We start from the raw sequence: 16,096 nt of genomic DNA on the forward strand, positions 1-16,096 counted from the left end.
GCTCCATTCTCAGCTGCAGAGGCATTTCCTTCAGCTGCAGAAGAAATGGGCTGGCTGGAAAGGGCTATTGGTGCCACTGCCGAAGGTGAGACCGTGGAGGCAAAAAATAAAAAATAAGACCAGGTCTTATTTTGGGGAAAACACAAGTACTTGCAATATTTATAAATAGTAAACAATTAAACTTCTAAAGAGGAACTTCCAAGGGCCTCCAGGTTTGATGTGCCTATTTTATTTTACTGCTTTTGAGCAGAATAAAATGCATGTGTGAACAAAACATGATTTTCTTTCCTTTTAATGGAGCATGAATGAGAGAATTGTCAGGTTCAGGGCACTTGCATCCTTCCCTTTGTTGAAGTTATTTGTATCCCATTGGCCGGTCATATTTCCTTGGGGACAAAAAGTACAACTTGCAGCAAAGCATCTCTGAGATTTTGCACTAATGTTTGAGTGGCATTAACCCTAAAATTAAAATTGTCTCTGCTTGCTTCCTTTTGGGCAAATCTACTTCACCCAGTGGATTTACCAGACTTGCCTCCATGATTTTATTAGGAGCCTTGTTAAAAATTTAAAAGAAAGAACCCTTTCTTGGCTTGATGATGAGCAATACTCCACCTCTTATTTTCAGTCTGAAAAGCTGCAAAAGATCAAGTGCCGACCATAACAAACGGGGAGGAAAAGATTTAATGAAGCTGACTAAATAACCCATGTGCATTCAAGTTGTAAACAAGGAGTTTGTCTTGGGGTCCAGAGATCATGCAAAAAGCTATACTGAGATTCATTTGGTTTCAGCTTAGACTATTGCATGAACTCAGCTGTAATGACTTATAAACCATGAGTTGTGATACAGGTGGTCAACCTATGGCTCCAAGATTATGTTCAGCTCTTAAAATCTTTTATGTGGTCCCTTGTAGTACAGTTATTAAAACTGATAACATTTTATTTATTTATTTATTTAAAACATTTACATGTCCACCTGCCTTATAACCAACTCTGAGTGGCTCCCAACAAAAGGTAAAACAATGCAAAATCCATAATAAAAACATAAAACTAAACAAAATATTAAAAACAAAAAACTGGTGCCAAGCCAAACTTCTGAGTGCTGTCATCTCATTTTATTCCAGTGCTGGGAGAAAAAGCCAGGTCTCCAAAGCTTTATGGAAGGCTAGGAGAGTAGAGGCCTGCTGAGCTTCAGGGGGAAGTATTCCAGTATTTGAGAGGCTGTCACAAAGAAGAGGGGGTGAAATTATTCTCCAAAGCACCAGAGGGCAGGACAAGAAACAATGGTTGGAAATTGATCAAAGAGAGAAGCAACCTGGAATTAAGGAGAAAGTTCCTAACAGTGAGGACAATTAACCAGTGGAACAGCTTGGCTTCAGAAATCGTGGGCGCTCCATCACCAGAGGTTTTTAAGAAGAAACTGGACAGTCACTTGTCTGAGATGGTATAGGTTCTCTTGCTTGAGCTGGGGGCTGGACTAGAAGACCTCCAAGGTTCCTTCCAGCATTATTCTATTCCATAGGGACTAATATCTCCTGCTCAAGGAGCAGATGGCAGCCATAGCTAGAAGGTCTTTGCAAAGATTCATCTAGTGTACCAATTGCATCCTTTTCTGGATGGGGAGGCCTTGATTCTTGTGACTCATGCCTTGGTCACCTCCCATTTGGATTACTGCAAAGTGCTCTAAATGAGCTGTGCTTAAAGACCACTGGCAAACTTCAACTAGTCTAGGATGCAGCAATGTACAAAATAATGGGGGAGGGACTAGGTTTGCCCTTGTAACACCTTTGTTGCACAGGCTGCACTGTCTTCTAGGTGCAATTCAAGATGCTGATCATCACCTTTAATCATTTTAAAATATGACCACCTATTCCTAAGGACATCTTTCAAGTTAAATAGGGTAGGCTTGCTCCTTCCCCTAAATATTGCCATCTGATTGGAGCTAGAAGTGTGCCTTTTCTGTCATGATTTCATACCACCAGTAGAAAAACACGTAAAAATTCTTTATTTAGTTTAACACAGTTAAAACAAATAGAAAACACTTTTCCTCAGACTAAAGCACCCTGTATCTGCCCACTTTGACCTTTATTCTTCCCTAAGTAGTTAAGTATGATATTCAGAAGACAAATTTCTCTCTTGTATGGAGCTAATTCAAGTCTCAGTACAATATTTATTTTATTGTGGGGTGGGCCAATCCCAGTGGGATGAAATGATCCCTCAAGTAGCCTGGACCCATGCCACCAAGGGTTTTAAATGTGATTACCAACTCCTTGAATTGCATCCAGAAGCAGACTGGCACCCAGTGTGGCTCATGAAATAGTGGTGTTACATGAGCCATTTTTGGGATCCCAAGAACTGCCTGTGCTGTCACACTCTGCACCAGTATAGCTTCTGAATGCTCTTCAAGGGTAGCCCCATCTAGACCACATTGCAGTAGTCCAACTGTGAGATGACTAAGGCCTGAATGATTAAGTGCAAGGACTCCTGATCTAGGAAAGGCCACAACTGGCACATAACCTGAAGTTGCACAAATACTCTCCTAGCTGCGACTGCTACCTGCTTTTCGAGCAGGAGTTGCAAATCCAAGGAGAACCCCCAACTTGCAGACGGGATACATCTGGGGTAGTGCGACCACATCCAGAATTAAAGATGACAAAGTCCTAGATCTCGGGGCCCCATGCATCCAATGCCATTTGGTTTTGCCATGGTTCACCAGAAGCCTGTTGTCCCCCATCCAGGCTCCCAGTCTCCAGGCACCAAAAGAGAGCAGTAACAGAACAGTGGAGGCCAGTATCTTGAGCTAGAACTGAGTTTTTTAATCCCGCTTTTATTATTTTTATTTTTATTATTATTATTATAAATAAGGCAGCAACTAGAACTAGGACTAGAACTTACAATCTTCTGCTTTGTAGCCTGGTGCCTTAACCACTAAACCAACAAGGCTATCTTCTGAAATCATCAGCTGAATTTTAATAATCCCATAATATTGTATATTAAGTGAAAGATAGAGAAATATTGGACATGAAAAACAAGGGTTGTAATAATATATATATAAAACCATCAATTTAAAAAAATCTGTATCATGTCTTGATTTTACAACATACATTCCATACTTCCTAATGTGCATTTTTAAAAGACCAGTGAAATATATTACAACTCTGTAAGACTAAATATTTGAAAGCAATATTTTGCTTTATATCAGAGATAGAGTAAATTTTCTAAAATATGAACAAAACTCTTATCATGTTAAGAATTGCATTTATAAGGAAAATATTTTTGCTGTTTGAACAGAAGCACCTTTCATTCTGCATAATCAACCAGGAAGCTGAAGGATAAGAATAAAAAGATTATTCTTCAGATTGATCTTCAAGAACTCAACCTTGGTTGGGTGGTGGAGCACTTAAAATAGCATTTCCTAAAATAATAACGGGAAAGAACTAGAGCTCATTTTAAATTTGAGAGAGAAAGAGCCTTAACAATAATCAGCTCAAAGTCACCCCAACTTAAAGGGGCCAGTGTTTCTTGTCAAGGTTCAACGGCATGGGGATGGCAAGTGAGTTGACCCAGAAAATGGTAATTTCCTGTCAAGAGCTCTCCAACAAATGTCGCCTTTATACTAGGCAAAGATCACTAGGCCCCAGTGTTTTGAGATCAGCGTGCTTAAGCACTCTTCATTAAACCGGATGCAGAGTGTGAAAGGTGATTCAGCTTCTTGGGCAGGCATCCGCGCAGATGGTAAAGCCTTGGACACTCCAACAAGCCTGAATAGATGCTTCACTAGTGGAGTTAATAGGCAGGCAGGGTCCAAGGCGGATTTTAAAAATATTGTTTCTCAATAGTCTCTTCACTGGAAGGAAAAAGAAGTCCCTGACTCATTTGCAATTAGCTGACCTACCCATACAAATCTTTCCATGCTGGGCCTTCAGCCATCACAGATTTTATTGTAAAAATACTACATATTTGCAATGCCATATTATTTTCCAGCAATTATTCTTTCTTATATTCATGATACATTCATAAACACAGCTGCATCAAGGTGGGGGGAGTGACAGGGATGGCTGCAGAGAAACAACTCACTGTGTCCCTGATTCCCTTGTTTTTACAGTTGTTTATTAGCTCTTTTTGCCTGGGCTTGCTTGCCTCGGAATGTTAACAAAACGGAGAATGGTGGGTCATAGTATCTATGGAGTTTAAGTTTAAGGAGACTTTTTTCTTCTCTGGCAATCTGCACTGCCAATGAAAAGAAATAGTTTTATCCCACCAAGATTCAGTAATGCAACTATATTGTATCTGCCTTCATGTACTAATACTTCAAGTTCACCCTGTTTGTTCCCTAAACTTTGAGTGTTAGTATATAGGCATTTGAATCCTTTTGTGGGTTTGGGGTATGTTTCTTATATCTCCTACTTTGTAATTGGAGTTGCCATCTTTTCCATCACTCTCTACTTCATTATGTTTTTCTTTTTTCATTTCTTCTTTCTCTTTACTCCCTATTTCCTTATGTGATTGGTTATCTAGTATTTTTTGCTTGGAATTAGGTTCTAAAGTTCGTGAAGATTGCCCCTCCTCCCACCTCAATTTGAGTTTAAAACCCTTTTGATAAGATGAGCCAGTCATTTTCTGAATATATTATTTCCAGTTCTTGTGAGGTTCAGCCCATCCCTTGCCAGTAGCCCTTCATGTAGATAACGCAGACCATAGTCTAGGAAGCCATGGTCTTGCCCCAGTATTGTGCACTGTGTCATGCCTCAATGAATGATATACAAGAAATGATTTATTTATTTATTTATATTGAGAATTTTACATACATTAAAAGCCAAATCTAAAGAAAAAATAGAAAAGAAAAGAAAAGGGGACAGTAAAAAAAATAAGGTTATAAAGCATGTCTTCTGATCTTCTCTTCAACAAATATAATCTTATAATCCTCCCTCCTAGATGTCATACGAATCCCTTCAAGCCCTCACTTTGTCCACATATTTTTTAATTCTCAACCCACGAATTATCATATCATTTTTATTTTTTTCAGCAAAAAAGTCCATATAAGGTTTCCATTTAGAAATCTCATCAAATATTAATATGTCTGATTGAAAATGTTTTTTTTAAATTAGGCCTTTCCCCGTTTCCAAATAAAGAATATGGTTTTCAAGTGAGGAGATACAGGTTTCAGGTAGGCCTGAAATCTGGAGCAAAAGAGATCTGGAATAAAGGAGGAAACTGTGAATGAAAAAACTTCTTTCACATCAAGGTTTATTCCTATACAATAGAATACACAGCTTCCTCCAATTTGCTTGATTTTTCACCTTACTTTAGTTGTAAGATCAGGAGCTTTTCACTTAGGAATTCATTAAAACAATCAATGTAACTAGGTGTGCCTAAATGTTTGCATACAATTATACAATATGCGATAGTATATGACAGTGGTGGCGAGCCTACGGCACACGTGCCAGAGGTGGCACTCAGAGCCCTCTCTGTGGGCATGTGCACTGTCACCCCAGCCCTGCCTCCCCCTGTGGCCCCCTCCTCATCAGCAGCCCCCCAGGAGGAGAGTCGCCCCCAGGCATGGAGCAGTGCAGCCAAACACATGGCAGCTGGGCAGCAGGGGCAAGACTCCACCCTCGCACCCCGTCACACGCAGATGATGCTGTGGGGCGCGGATGGAGGGCATGTCCACCATGGCACTGCAGGGCCGCCTGAGCGATCTGCGCCTGGCCATGGAGGTGGTGGGTGGCCCAGCAGGTGGGGCAGGGGTGGGACAGGCTGAGCAGAGCGATGGGGACGGGGTGGTTTTTGGGCACTCGGTCTCTAAAAGATTCGCCATCACTGGTATATGATATAATGTGAGAAATGTTTATTTTGTATTAATTGCAATAGCAAACCTTTATTATTTATCTTGTGCTTGCTGATTTGATGGAAGGGATAGATTTATTGTATACTAGTTAAAATTCCTAGACCACCTTTGTTTTCCCTTGCACAATCACCAGTTTTTGTAATTGTGTATTTCCCACCATAAAAAGTTAAGGAGACTGCTTTGACAGAATTTGCATTTTATTTATTTCTTTTCGGGTGAGGGGATATGAAATGTAGTTGCATGACAATTTTTTTTTCACAATATACTTTTGTGTCTTTAGTACCCTTTCAATAGCCCGTCTTCACGGATGGAACCCTGCTTGATGAGCAGCACCCCAAGACTGCATCCCTCTCCAGTTACACCTCGCTGGCCAGAGGTGCCCTCGGCAAACCCTTGCTATACAAGTCCATCCATGCATTCCACAAGATATGGAAATTCCAGTGACATGTACACCCCATTAACCACACGGAGAAATTCTGAATATGAGCACATGCAACACTTTCCTGGCTTTGCCTACATCAATGGAGAAGCAACCACAGGATGGGCAAAATAAACATGACTGGTAATACCAATCCTACATATTTAATAAAAATCAGACAAAAAAGTCTATGCCTGTTAGTAGAATAACAGAAGTCTTATCTGGACATTGGTAATGACTATGAAGATGGGAAATCTCCTCGGCACATGACTATAAACATGGCATTCTCTAGGCCAGTGCAATGGTTCCTCCAAGCAAGCAAGGTTTTACTGCTGCTATTAGCATTATGTAGGCCAAGATGTGCCTTTTATTGTGTTTTTCTCCACATGCTAGAATCTGCCCTAAGTTAGTTGTCACCTCAGTCATCACTGAATGTTCTCCATCTGCTTTGCTTGTTCATAAACCTACAATTGCAGTAGACCTTATCTGCATCAGGGAAGCCTATATTCCTCAGAACACCATGGAGGCATAATGGACTTTAAAATCATCCAGTCTGATCATCAAAAAAATACAAATCTTGATTTAATAACCTACATTACACTAAGTTACCATAAAAAGAATCCTCTCGTTTTCCTGTCTTGAGTCCTTTTTTTGTTGTTGTTGTTGTTAAAACTGTGTGGAGCTAGCTTCTTAAAATCCTCTTTCAAATGCAGCCATTAATATGGTTAAAAAATGTCTAGACCCTTAAGCTAGATATGGTAGATCTTACAGTGAGGAGGGCATGTTTTCCTTTTCAGTGCATGGCTTACCATTTTATCATTATCAACCTATACAGTTTAACAACTAGAAGTGTTGACTGAGAAGCACCCAGTTTGCCTATGGGCCAGAAATACGCCTATGGTTAAAATGAGATTGCTTCCATTTCTTCTATTAAAAAAATAGATAAGATTTTAAAGTGCACCGCAGGCAGGCAAGAGAAGGGTATCAGTGCTTTCCTCCCTAAGTAAATACTTATTTACCATTTCATATGCTTGTTCCATATGCTTATTTTAACTTCTCAGTGGAATGTAGGCAGTCCCCATTGAGAAAAGCAGATTGGGAGGGAGCACAATCAAAGAAAATGGAAAATAATTCCTTCCTGTCCATACTGCTCTTCTTAGTTGCTCCTGCACCATCGAAGTATCACATGTCATGCAAGTAATGGCATTGTGCAACACAACCTGTAATGCAGTGATTATAATACTGCCTTACTTATCTGAGATTTGAAAAGATGTCTGATGTGCAGTGTTTGATCAACATCCATATTTTCTCACTGAGACTTTGTAAGTGATGTTTAAGGAAAACATACTGGAATGAACAAATTTTTACTAAAGGAAAATGAAATAAGGTTTTTGCCTCTCCTTAAAAATTTTCACTTGCTTTTTCTAGAGTTATTACTGTTGTCCTCAGTTTCTAATGATATTTGAGGCTTTTTAAAGCAGCACATTAGTTGTGTTTTGGTGAATTTCAGTTGTACCTTTATATCATGGTGCACTTTCCTATTGATCAAATAAGTGTTACCTTGAAAAAAGATATGTAGCATTGAATGATCACTGCCTTAAATTGCTGTGTTTTGTACTATGTTATCAGTATTTACATTACTCTATGGTTATTAAAGGTAACTCACCCTTAATTACAAGAGATGCTGCCACATTTCCACAGAACATTACTGTGTGTGTGAAAGAGAAGGAGTATATTGTAAAGACCAGGTAGGAAAAAACATACTCTCCTACTGAGCAGATCTCATGTGGATGTGTAACGTCAGCCTTGGTGAAATCCTTCCTTCCTTCCATAACTTCACATTGCTTTCCATCTGATCCCAGGCACAACTCTAGGCCTTCTTTCCCCTGAAGTTACTCGTAAACCAATCTGGTGATCTAGGGCAATGGTATACTACCTGGGGAATTCTGGGAGTTAAAGTCCATACATGTTAAGAGTTGCCAAGATTAAAAAACACTGATCCAAAGCATAGCTAGTAGTTGGGTAGTCCATTGGGATGTGTGGAAGAGCCCTAAATATATCTCTTGATGTTGGATATTAAAACTATGGCAATTAGCAGAAAAGCATCCAAGAAGAGGGCTATTTGGGCTCCTATGGGACAACCGCTATGGAAAGAACCTTACGAGAGCAAAAAGAAAGTGAGTGTTATGTGTGAGACTTACCATAAAAGATGATAACCAATTTATAAAGCCTGGTCCTGATTCCTTTGCTAAGACAATTCCTTACATTTATACAAATTTCAAAGTTGTGCCTTTTTAAACCTATTCTGTGTTATGTAAGTAAGAAGAAATTGTATTTTTGAGTCTTATTTTTCATTGGTATTTTTGGTGAAATTCATAGTACTTTGTGAATTTTTTTGTAGAAGAACTATTAACATAGGGTGTTATGCTTCTGTATTATATAAAAAGCACCTAGTAATTATGGTGGACTTATTACCCTATGGGTAAGATATTACAAGAAAATCTGGCATCAGGCATTTTAATGTTTTGTAAATAAAATATTTGATAGCACTCAACTGTGGTGATAACTGTTTATGGTTAAAATGGAATTATGTTATTTGTACAGTTATCCAATATATATATATATATATATATATATATATATATATATATATATATATATATATATACTGTATATATATATATATATATAAAGACTTTTCACACTTAAATAAAAAAATGGAACCAATATTATCTTAATTAACTTGAAATATTTTAAGATCTAGACAGGCAACCAAGAATGGTGGTTTTTATATATTACACTTCTAAATGTGTCAGAAAGAATATCTACTGTATACTACATAAAATAAAATAAATTTGGAACCAAAGTTAAAGAAAGACTTTCCTGCTGTCTGTCCTACAAAGTATCTCTAGAGAGTTGATGGCTTGTACGTAGAAATGATTCCTAAACCATGTGGGGTGGTACAAGAGGAACGTTCTGAGACAAGATAGATTATGTAAGGTCATATGCTCATACCTCCTTTTGAAGACATTTGTTCCCCTCCACAAAAAAAGTTGTTTTCTGATCCTGAATAACATATGGTGGTATGTAGAGGGTTAATGAGACTTCCCCCAAATCTTCAGAGATTTTCAGGAGTTTTTTTTTCAGGTAGCTGGAGAAAGGACAGAATTAAAAGGCTGCTTATTCTTAACTATAATTACGTGAGCAGTTTCTGCAGACATAGCCCATCAGAAACCTTCTGTAACTGAACAATTTTTTAAAGGAAGAGGGCTCTTACTATGCTTGTTCCTTGGTGCTATTCTCACTGTCCTCCCAGTGTTTTAATAATCACTTAGTAATAAATTAGAGAGCTGGTTTTGTGCACTGGTTAAGGCGTCAGGCTAGAAACCAGGAGACTGTGAGATTTAGATCTGCCTCACACACGAAAGCCAGCTGGATGATCTTGGGTTCTCTCTCAGATCCAGAAAGTAAGCAATGGCAAATTACTTCTGAAAATCTTGCCCAGGTAGTCATCACGAGTCAACACTGACTTGAAGAGACTAAAAAAAAAAAGTTAATGATCAATTTAAAGAAAAAAGTTATTGAAGCAGGCTTTTGAACAGCGCACAATGGCATCCCCATTTGATGAGCAGCATTTTTTTAAAAAAATATCTTTTGTATTCCATCCTTTCTGTCATTTGCTTTTGAGCTGAACAGATTTCACTGTCAAAAATATGTTCAGTTCTGGGACTCTTGAGATATCATAACTCTTGATTATGAAGGAAGTCACCTTCAGTTACACACTGGTGACTGTTCATGAATAGTTGTCTTCTATCTGATTTTATTTCTTTGAAGACAATTTCACTTCAGCCACAAAAAGGAGTGACTTAAGTTTATTCCATTACAACTTGCTTTTATTCATATTGTGATATTAAATACTAATGAAAGATCATGCTCTATACTTGATCTTTGCTTTCAACACATACATCCAACCAAGATTCAGAATGAGAGTATTTCAGATTAGTTTTCCTCAGAAGACTTAGGTGACATCTATTTCTATGTGGCTATTTTCCCAAAAGATTTATTTGTGTTCAGCAATATTTCTTAGCAATTCAGGATATTGTTTTTCAGTCTGTCATCTATCCTCAGAATTTTCACAAAATGTATGAAAGTGGTCATGAAGGTCATCTTAATCTAGTGGGCATTCACAATTACAGTATTTCAGTTACTGTTCGGTTACTATGGAACTGCGATACTGTAGCTTCTGAATTCTCAGCCACTGGGTCATATAAATATATAGAGGTGCTGTCTGGGCCTTTCCCAAGTAATAAATCAGGGTCTATCTAGATCAGTGGTTCTCAACCTTTTTAATGCCGCGACCCCCCAACCGGTTGTAAGTCGAGGACTACTCAACCGGTCGTAAGTCGAGGACTACTCAACTGGTGCAGCACCGTTTGCAGAATGGGACTTTTGGCGGGCTCAGCAGGGCAGAGACAGCCTGGACAATTCCTATTGGCTTTTGAAAGCCAATAGAATTAGACTTTATTCAAGAGAGTCTATTCTACTGGCTTTCAAAAGCCAATAGAATAAAAGGGAGTAGCACAGCTAAGGAAAAGGGGGGGAAAATGGTGGACTGCGTTGTTTGGTGACCCCCGAGAAATGGTCATTCGACCCCAAATGGGGTCCCGACCCACAGGTTGAGAACCACTGATCTAGATTCTCAGTCAACATGGGCATTAATACCATCTCTTCAGGTCCTAATTTCCACAATGAATGTGCAACATGTGTTGGTTTGGACATGGTCTGATCAGTATTGATTTATCCACTCAAGATTGGATCTCCAAGGATGGGGCTTGATTCTCCCTTTTGTATGTCTCTTAGTAGGTTCATTCTGTTACAGTTGTCACTTTTTTGTGACTATAGATAACCCCTGAACTGGTTAGATAGCCCTTTGTGCTGATTCATTGTGAGAAAAAAAAAAGGATGCTGGAAGAGCAGTTATGATCATAACTCCCAATTCAGAGGCCTACTTCAATAACTTTTTTCCTTAGGTTGTTTATGAAAGGAGTAGATTATTAATCAGAAATTTCTTATGAGTGTAAAGTTCGATAGAAGAAACTACCTGAAAGTCATAAATTCAGACAAATTAATTACATACAAATAAGAAAAGCAGAAGCTAATGGCTAAGTGAAACCGCAAGTAGAGGAAACACAAAAACTCAGGATAAAGTTTAGGGCTTAAACTAGCAAAGGTATAACTGGAAACAAATATATAGGTGATTATAAGAACTGAGCTTTGTTAACAGAAAATTAGATGGTGATAGATAAGATGTGCACAAAGGGGCTTCCTGGAACATGGGAGGGATAGTGGTTTTAGGCGGTCCAGATTAGTTTATTGGATGATTAGGGAAGGGGCATTGAGAGCAATAGGGGAAGGGGGAATCTGCATCGGGGGGTAGGTTAAAAAATGTGTCAAACAGCTCTTTAAGGTGTGGCTGGACTCGTACGTGTGCTTCAGCTCACCAAGCCTTTGCAAGTGCTTCTGTTCAAATAAAGTTTTGTTTCTGGAATTCCAAGTGAGTTTGTTTGTTTTGGGATCTTGAGCCACATTCCAAACAACTTGGGGGCTCATCTGGGATATCCAAACGGTCCCCGGATACCCGGGAGTGGCCACCCCCAAGTGGACAGGTGCCACACAATTTCGACGGTTTCCTGAAAGGTGACCGCCCCCGGCCCGACACATGTGAAGATGCTAAATAATGGATTCCAGGAACAAATCAGGTCAGGTCAATTTTTTGGGATGCTCCGAGAGTCCTGAAAGACTGACAAGACATACATGCCCTACAAGGTGTGAATGTTCCGAGGGTCTGAAGGACTGGCAAGGCAAGGAGGTGGTGAAATACCAGATTTCCACTTACTTTGAAGGTCAGTAGCCTTTAACAAAATGGATTCTGATCTTCTTCAGCTTATCAGCGCCAATATGACTGACTGCAAAGCCACGACCTTCTGAAGCCAACTGCCAAATACTTGCAGATTAAATTTAGCTACTATCAGAAAACTTGCACCATGTACTTAGTTGGACACTCCAATCTTCAAAGAAGAAAATGGAATTTATTTTGCATTTTCTCATTTAATTTCTGATCCTTAACTTTTTTTCCTGATAACTTCACAAGTATAAAATGCACTGTTGACTAGTTTCTCAGTCCATTTAGTAACCTACTGAAAAATCTTGAGAAACGCTCTTCCTGATTAAAAGCTAATATAGGTAATAATAATAATAATAATAATAATAATAATAATAATAATAATAATAATAATAATAAAAATAAAAAGTTGGAAGGGACCTTGGAGGTCATCGACTCCAATTCCCTGCTCAGGCAGGAAACCCTACACCATTTTGGACAAATGGCTGTCCAATCTCTTCTTAAAAACTTCCAGTGTTGGAGCATTCACCGCTTCTGGAGGCAGGTTGTTCCCCTGGTTAATTGTTCTAACTGTCAGGAAGTTTCTCCTTAGTTCTAGGTTGCTTCTCTCCTTGATTAGTTTCCATCCATTACTTCTTGTCCTGCCTTCAGGTGCTGTGGAGAATAGCTTGACTCCCTCTTTGTGGCAGCCCCTGAGATATTGGAACACTGTTAACTAGACATACCCAATTCCAGCAACTGTTCCTTATATGTTTTAGCCTCCAGTCCCCTAATCATCTTTGTTGCTCTTCTCTGTACTCATTCTAAAGTCTCAACATCTTTTTTACATCGTGGTGACCAAAACTGGATGCAGTATTCCAAGTGTGGCCTTACCAAGGAATTGTAAAGTGGTATTAATACTTCACGTGATCTTGATTCTTTGTTTAGTGACCACACTTGGGACCAGCTATTAAGCAAAATGATTGCTAAATGAAACCTCGACTGTGCTTATGTTTTTACTTCAGCTTTCCTTTGCTTTATAGACCTGTAAAGGTCATAAATATGAGATTAATCATAAAGTTACTTTTTTCATTACTGACATAACTGCAAATGGTCACTAAATGAGGACCACATGTGTTTTGCAGTTCATGCCTGCTGGACAGCAGGTTTGGAAAGGTCTAGTAAGTATAAACATATGCTTTGTCCTTAAGTTTTATTTACATTTTAATACATGAGTACACTAAGCATTTAACAATGCTGGAAAAGCTTCCTTCTTTGGTAGTTGCCCACATCGTAACTTTAGGATATGTTCAGAGAACATCAGAGAAATGAACAAGTTCTTCAAGCTTGCTATGTCAACTGAGCTTCTCTCCCTGTTGCCTCTGTGGAGGCAGTTGCTGTTATATGAACAAACTCCTTCTGTGAACGTCCCTCGGGCTTTAAAATCCTTTTAAGTGTGATCTTCAAAACAATCTGGAAAGCAAGTGTTATGTGATACCTACAGAGCAGAAGGCCATTTCCTAGTTTTGGCTTCTTTCCACAAATGAAGAAGAATCGGTTGATAGGTCATAAGTCTTGTGCAGCTTTTAAACAGATTATTGGAACTTTAGAAACAATTTGTGGGGACAAATAGATAAAGAGAAGATAGTGAAGGACATAAGGCATATGAATGAGCACTTCAATGACTTTATTGGTGTTTATTGAACCAGAGATTCTCACAAGATAATTTATTAGGAGCAGGTTACATTCATCAAGGTATACTTGCTAGAAAATCAATGCAATTTCTAATAATTAAATTTATCCTTCCAGTAGATATGCTCTATTTCTATGGTTTTCTAACAAGGGAAAGCTATACTAATAACTTTTTTAATTTTAAAAAATTAAGTGAAATCAAGTACATTTATCACTCTTCTGCTACTGGGAAGATTGGCTTCTCATGGGGGAATTACTTAAATTAAGTAACTATTAATCTCTTGAGCTAATCTACAATGATATAAACCAAGTAGTTTGATAGTGTCAAAGAAATTGTGATCCAGTGCCTCTTGAGCAAATGTTATCCATAAAACCAAAAAAATAATATTTGTCTAATGAGTTGGCCGTGTTGGAATATGTTACAGCAAAAATTGTATCAAGGACTTTAACAAATCAACATTTATTATGGTAATACAGTAGTTTTTGGTGGATTAGAATCCTGCATTGACCTAATGCAGGAAACGTCATTTTCAATTCCAGATTGAGGTTAAATGGAAATAAAATGTAGAAAATATTTTAATTATCATATTAAGAATAACCAAGACAAAAAAAGAGAAAACAAACACACATATATTGTACGCATGTAAACTTTTTTTGGGAGGGTGGGGGATGCCTTTAAATCTGTTTTTGACTCCTAGCGACTGCCTGGACAAGTCCCTGCAGTTTTCTTGCGGAGGTTTTTTTGGAAGTGGTTTGTCTTTGCCTCCTTAAGGTTAAGCAATAGTGTGACTGTTCCAAGGTCACCTAGTTGGCTTCAGGCTTAAGGTGGGACTAGAACTCAGAGTCTCTAGCTAGCTGGTACTTTAACCATTACACTAAACTGATTCTCATGCCTGAATGTAGATAGCTCCGCATATTGAACAGGTCTATTTTCATCTATAGATAGACATTCAAGACTTTTCCCCCTAAGAATTAGAGCTTAAATTAAAATTCTGTTCTCATCTCATAATTTCGATTTACACTGAGGTGTGTTTAGTGTGGCTATTGTCAGAGCGATCTTGCTAGCATGGGCAAGATATGTATACGCTACACAGAGGGGGAGGGACTGTGCTACCTAGGAGGGGAGGGAGCGAGAGAAATTGAAATCCATTTCAGATCACCGGACGAGGAACGCAATAACATAAACCCCATGTAATACAACTTATTCCCAAGGAATCGTGCTTTTCACTCGTATACACACGAGTCCCATTCTAACTTCCCCACCTCCATCCTCTCCTTTGTTGATCAACGCTCCGCCAAATAGAGGGGGAAAATCCTCCATAATGCAATACATCCTTTCTAGCGTCTTCAAGTGCGGCTCCAAAGCCTGCCGGAAAATGTAGTATCTTCTAAGAATCCATTTCTTCCGCAACATCCCTCTCCTCCCCGAAGTAAATAACACGCAACCAATAAAAGGAGACTCACCCGCCTCTTCGGCTTCCCGTTAGCCAATCGAAACCCATTTTGCCTCCAGAGGCCGGGACGGTTGCTGGGGCTTACCGTGGCGTCATTCGAGGTCAAAGGTAGAAGAGTTAAAAAAAAAAAAGAGCGAGAGAGGGGTGGTGGTTGCTGCCGCTGCTGCTGCTTCCTGGCCGTGAGAAGGAGCTGGCCGTCTGGCCGCGCCCTAGTCAAGAATGGCGGTGGAAGCGGCGCTGGCAGCGGTCGGAGGGAGAGACGGGGCTGAGCAGGTCCTGAGCCGCTTCAATGAACAGGTACTGACAAGATTCCGCTGGTCCTCGCTCTGTTAGCGGCACCGCCCCCCTTTGTCAGCCGGTAGCCTTCGGGGCACCCTTCCCATCTTCCGCCCTCCAGGTGCTGAAGAAGCAACGCCCATAATTCCCACTTGGATTAAGTCTGGTGCACTGGGGAGAATGGGAGTTGCAGTCCATGCACCCTTGCATGACGCTAGGATAAAGAAGCCTCTGAAGAGAAGCCCATCCCTCCCGCCAGTCCTCTGGGCATCCTTTCTGAGCCCTTCACTAGGGTCTGGGCTGCCTAGAGCAAAGACGGATCCTCCCTTGCTGTTCTCGAGAGAAGCCAGTTCTTGTACCACCACCACCCCACCTCGACACTCCCAGCAAAGTGCATAATCTGGGTAATAGTGTATAAGATTGCCACGTCCTTACCTCTTCCATGCCATGCAATGCTACGCCATCATTACCTTTGTCTAATGGAAAGATGACTTTTTTTGTTCTGCCAAATATGAGCATTCAGCTCTGCC

At 39.6% G+C, this 16,096-nt stretch overlaps 2 protein-coding genes across 5 annotated transcripts in view; both read left to right on the top strand.

The window, feature by feature from the left end:
* The window catches only part of RFX4 (regulatory factor X4), a 92,716-nt gene extending 83,849 nt beyond the window's left edge, over nucleotides 1–8,867 (top strand). For both annotated transcript variants that reach the window (XM_039363905.1, XM_039363906.1), the window contains exon 18: nucleotides 6,126–8,867. In XM_039363905.1, the coding sequence (XP_039219839.1) occupies nucleotides 6,126–6,398 (273 nt within the window). In that variant the 3' untranslated portion in view covers nucleotides 6,399–8,867. The remainder of the gene's footprint in view (nucleotides 1–6,125) is intronic.
* A 6,520-nt stretch (nucleotides 8,868–15,387) lies between these two features.
* The window catches only part of RIC8B (RIC8 guanine nucleotide exchange factor B), a 35,737-nt gene continuing 35,028 nt past the window's right edge, over nucleotides 15,388–16,096 (top strand). The window contains exon 1 of one of the 3 annotated variants that reach the window (XM_039363909.1): nucleotides 15,388–15,587. In XM_039363909.1, the coding sequence (XP_039219843.1) occupies nucleotides 15,510–15,587 (78 nt within the window). In that variant the 5' untranslated portion in view covers nucleotides 15,388–15,509. The remainder of the gene's footprint in view (nucleotides 15,588–16,096) is intronic. The other 2 variants (XM_039363907.1, XM_039363908.1) reach the window with 2 other exon arrangements.

The sequence above is a fragment of the Crotalus tigris genome, unplaced genomic scaffold (genome assembly GCF_016545835.1).
Source record: "Crotalus tigris isolate CLP2741 ecotype Arizona unplaced genomic scaffold, ASM1654583v1 scf7180000019630.4133010339:1179603, whole genome shotgun sequence".
Classification (NCBI taxonomy): Eukaryota; Metazoa; Chordata; class Lepidosauria; order Squamata; family Viperidae; genus Crotalus; species Crotalus tigris.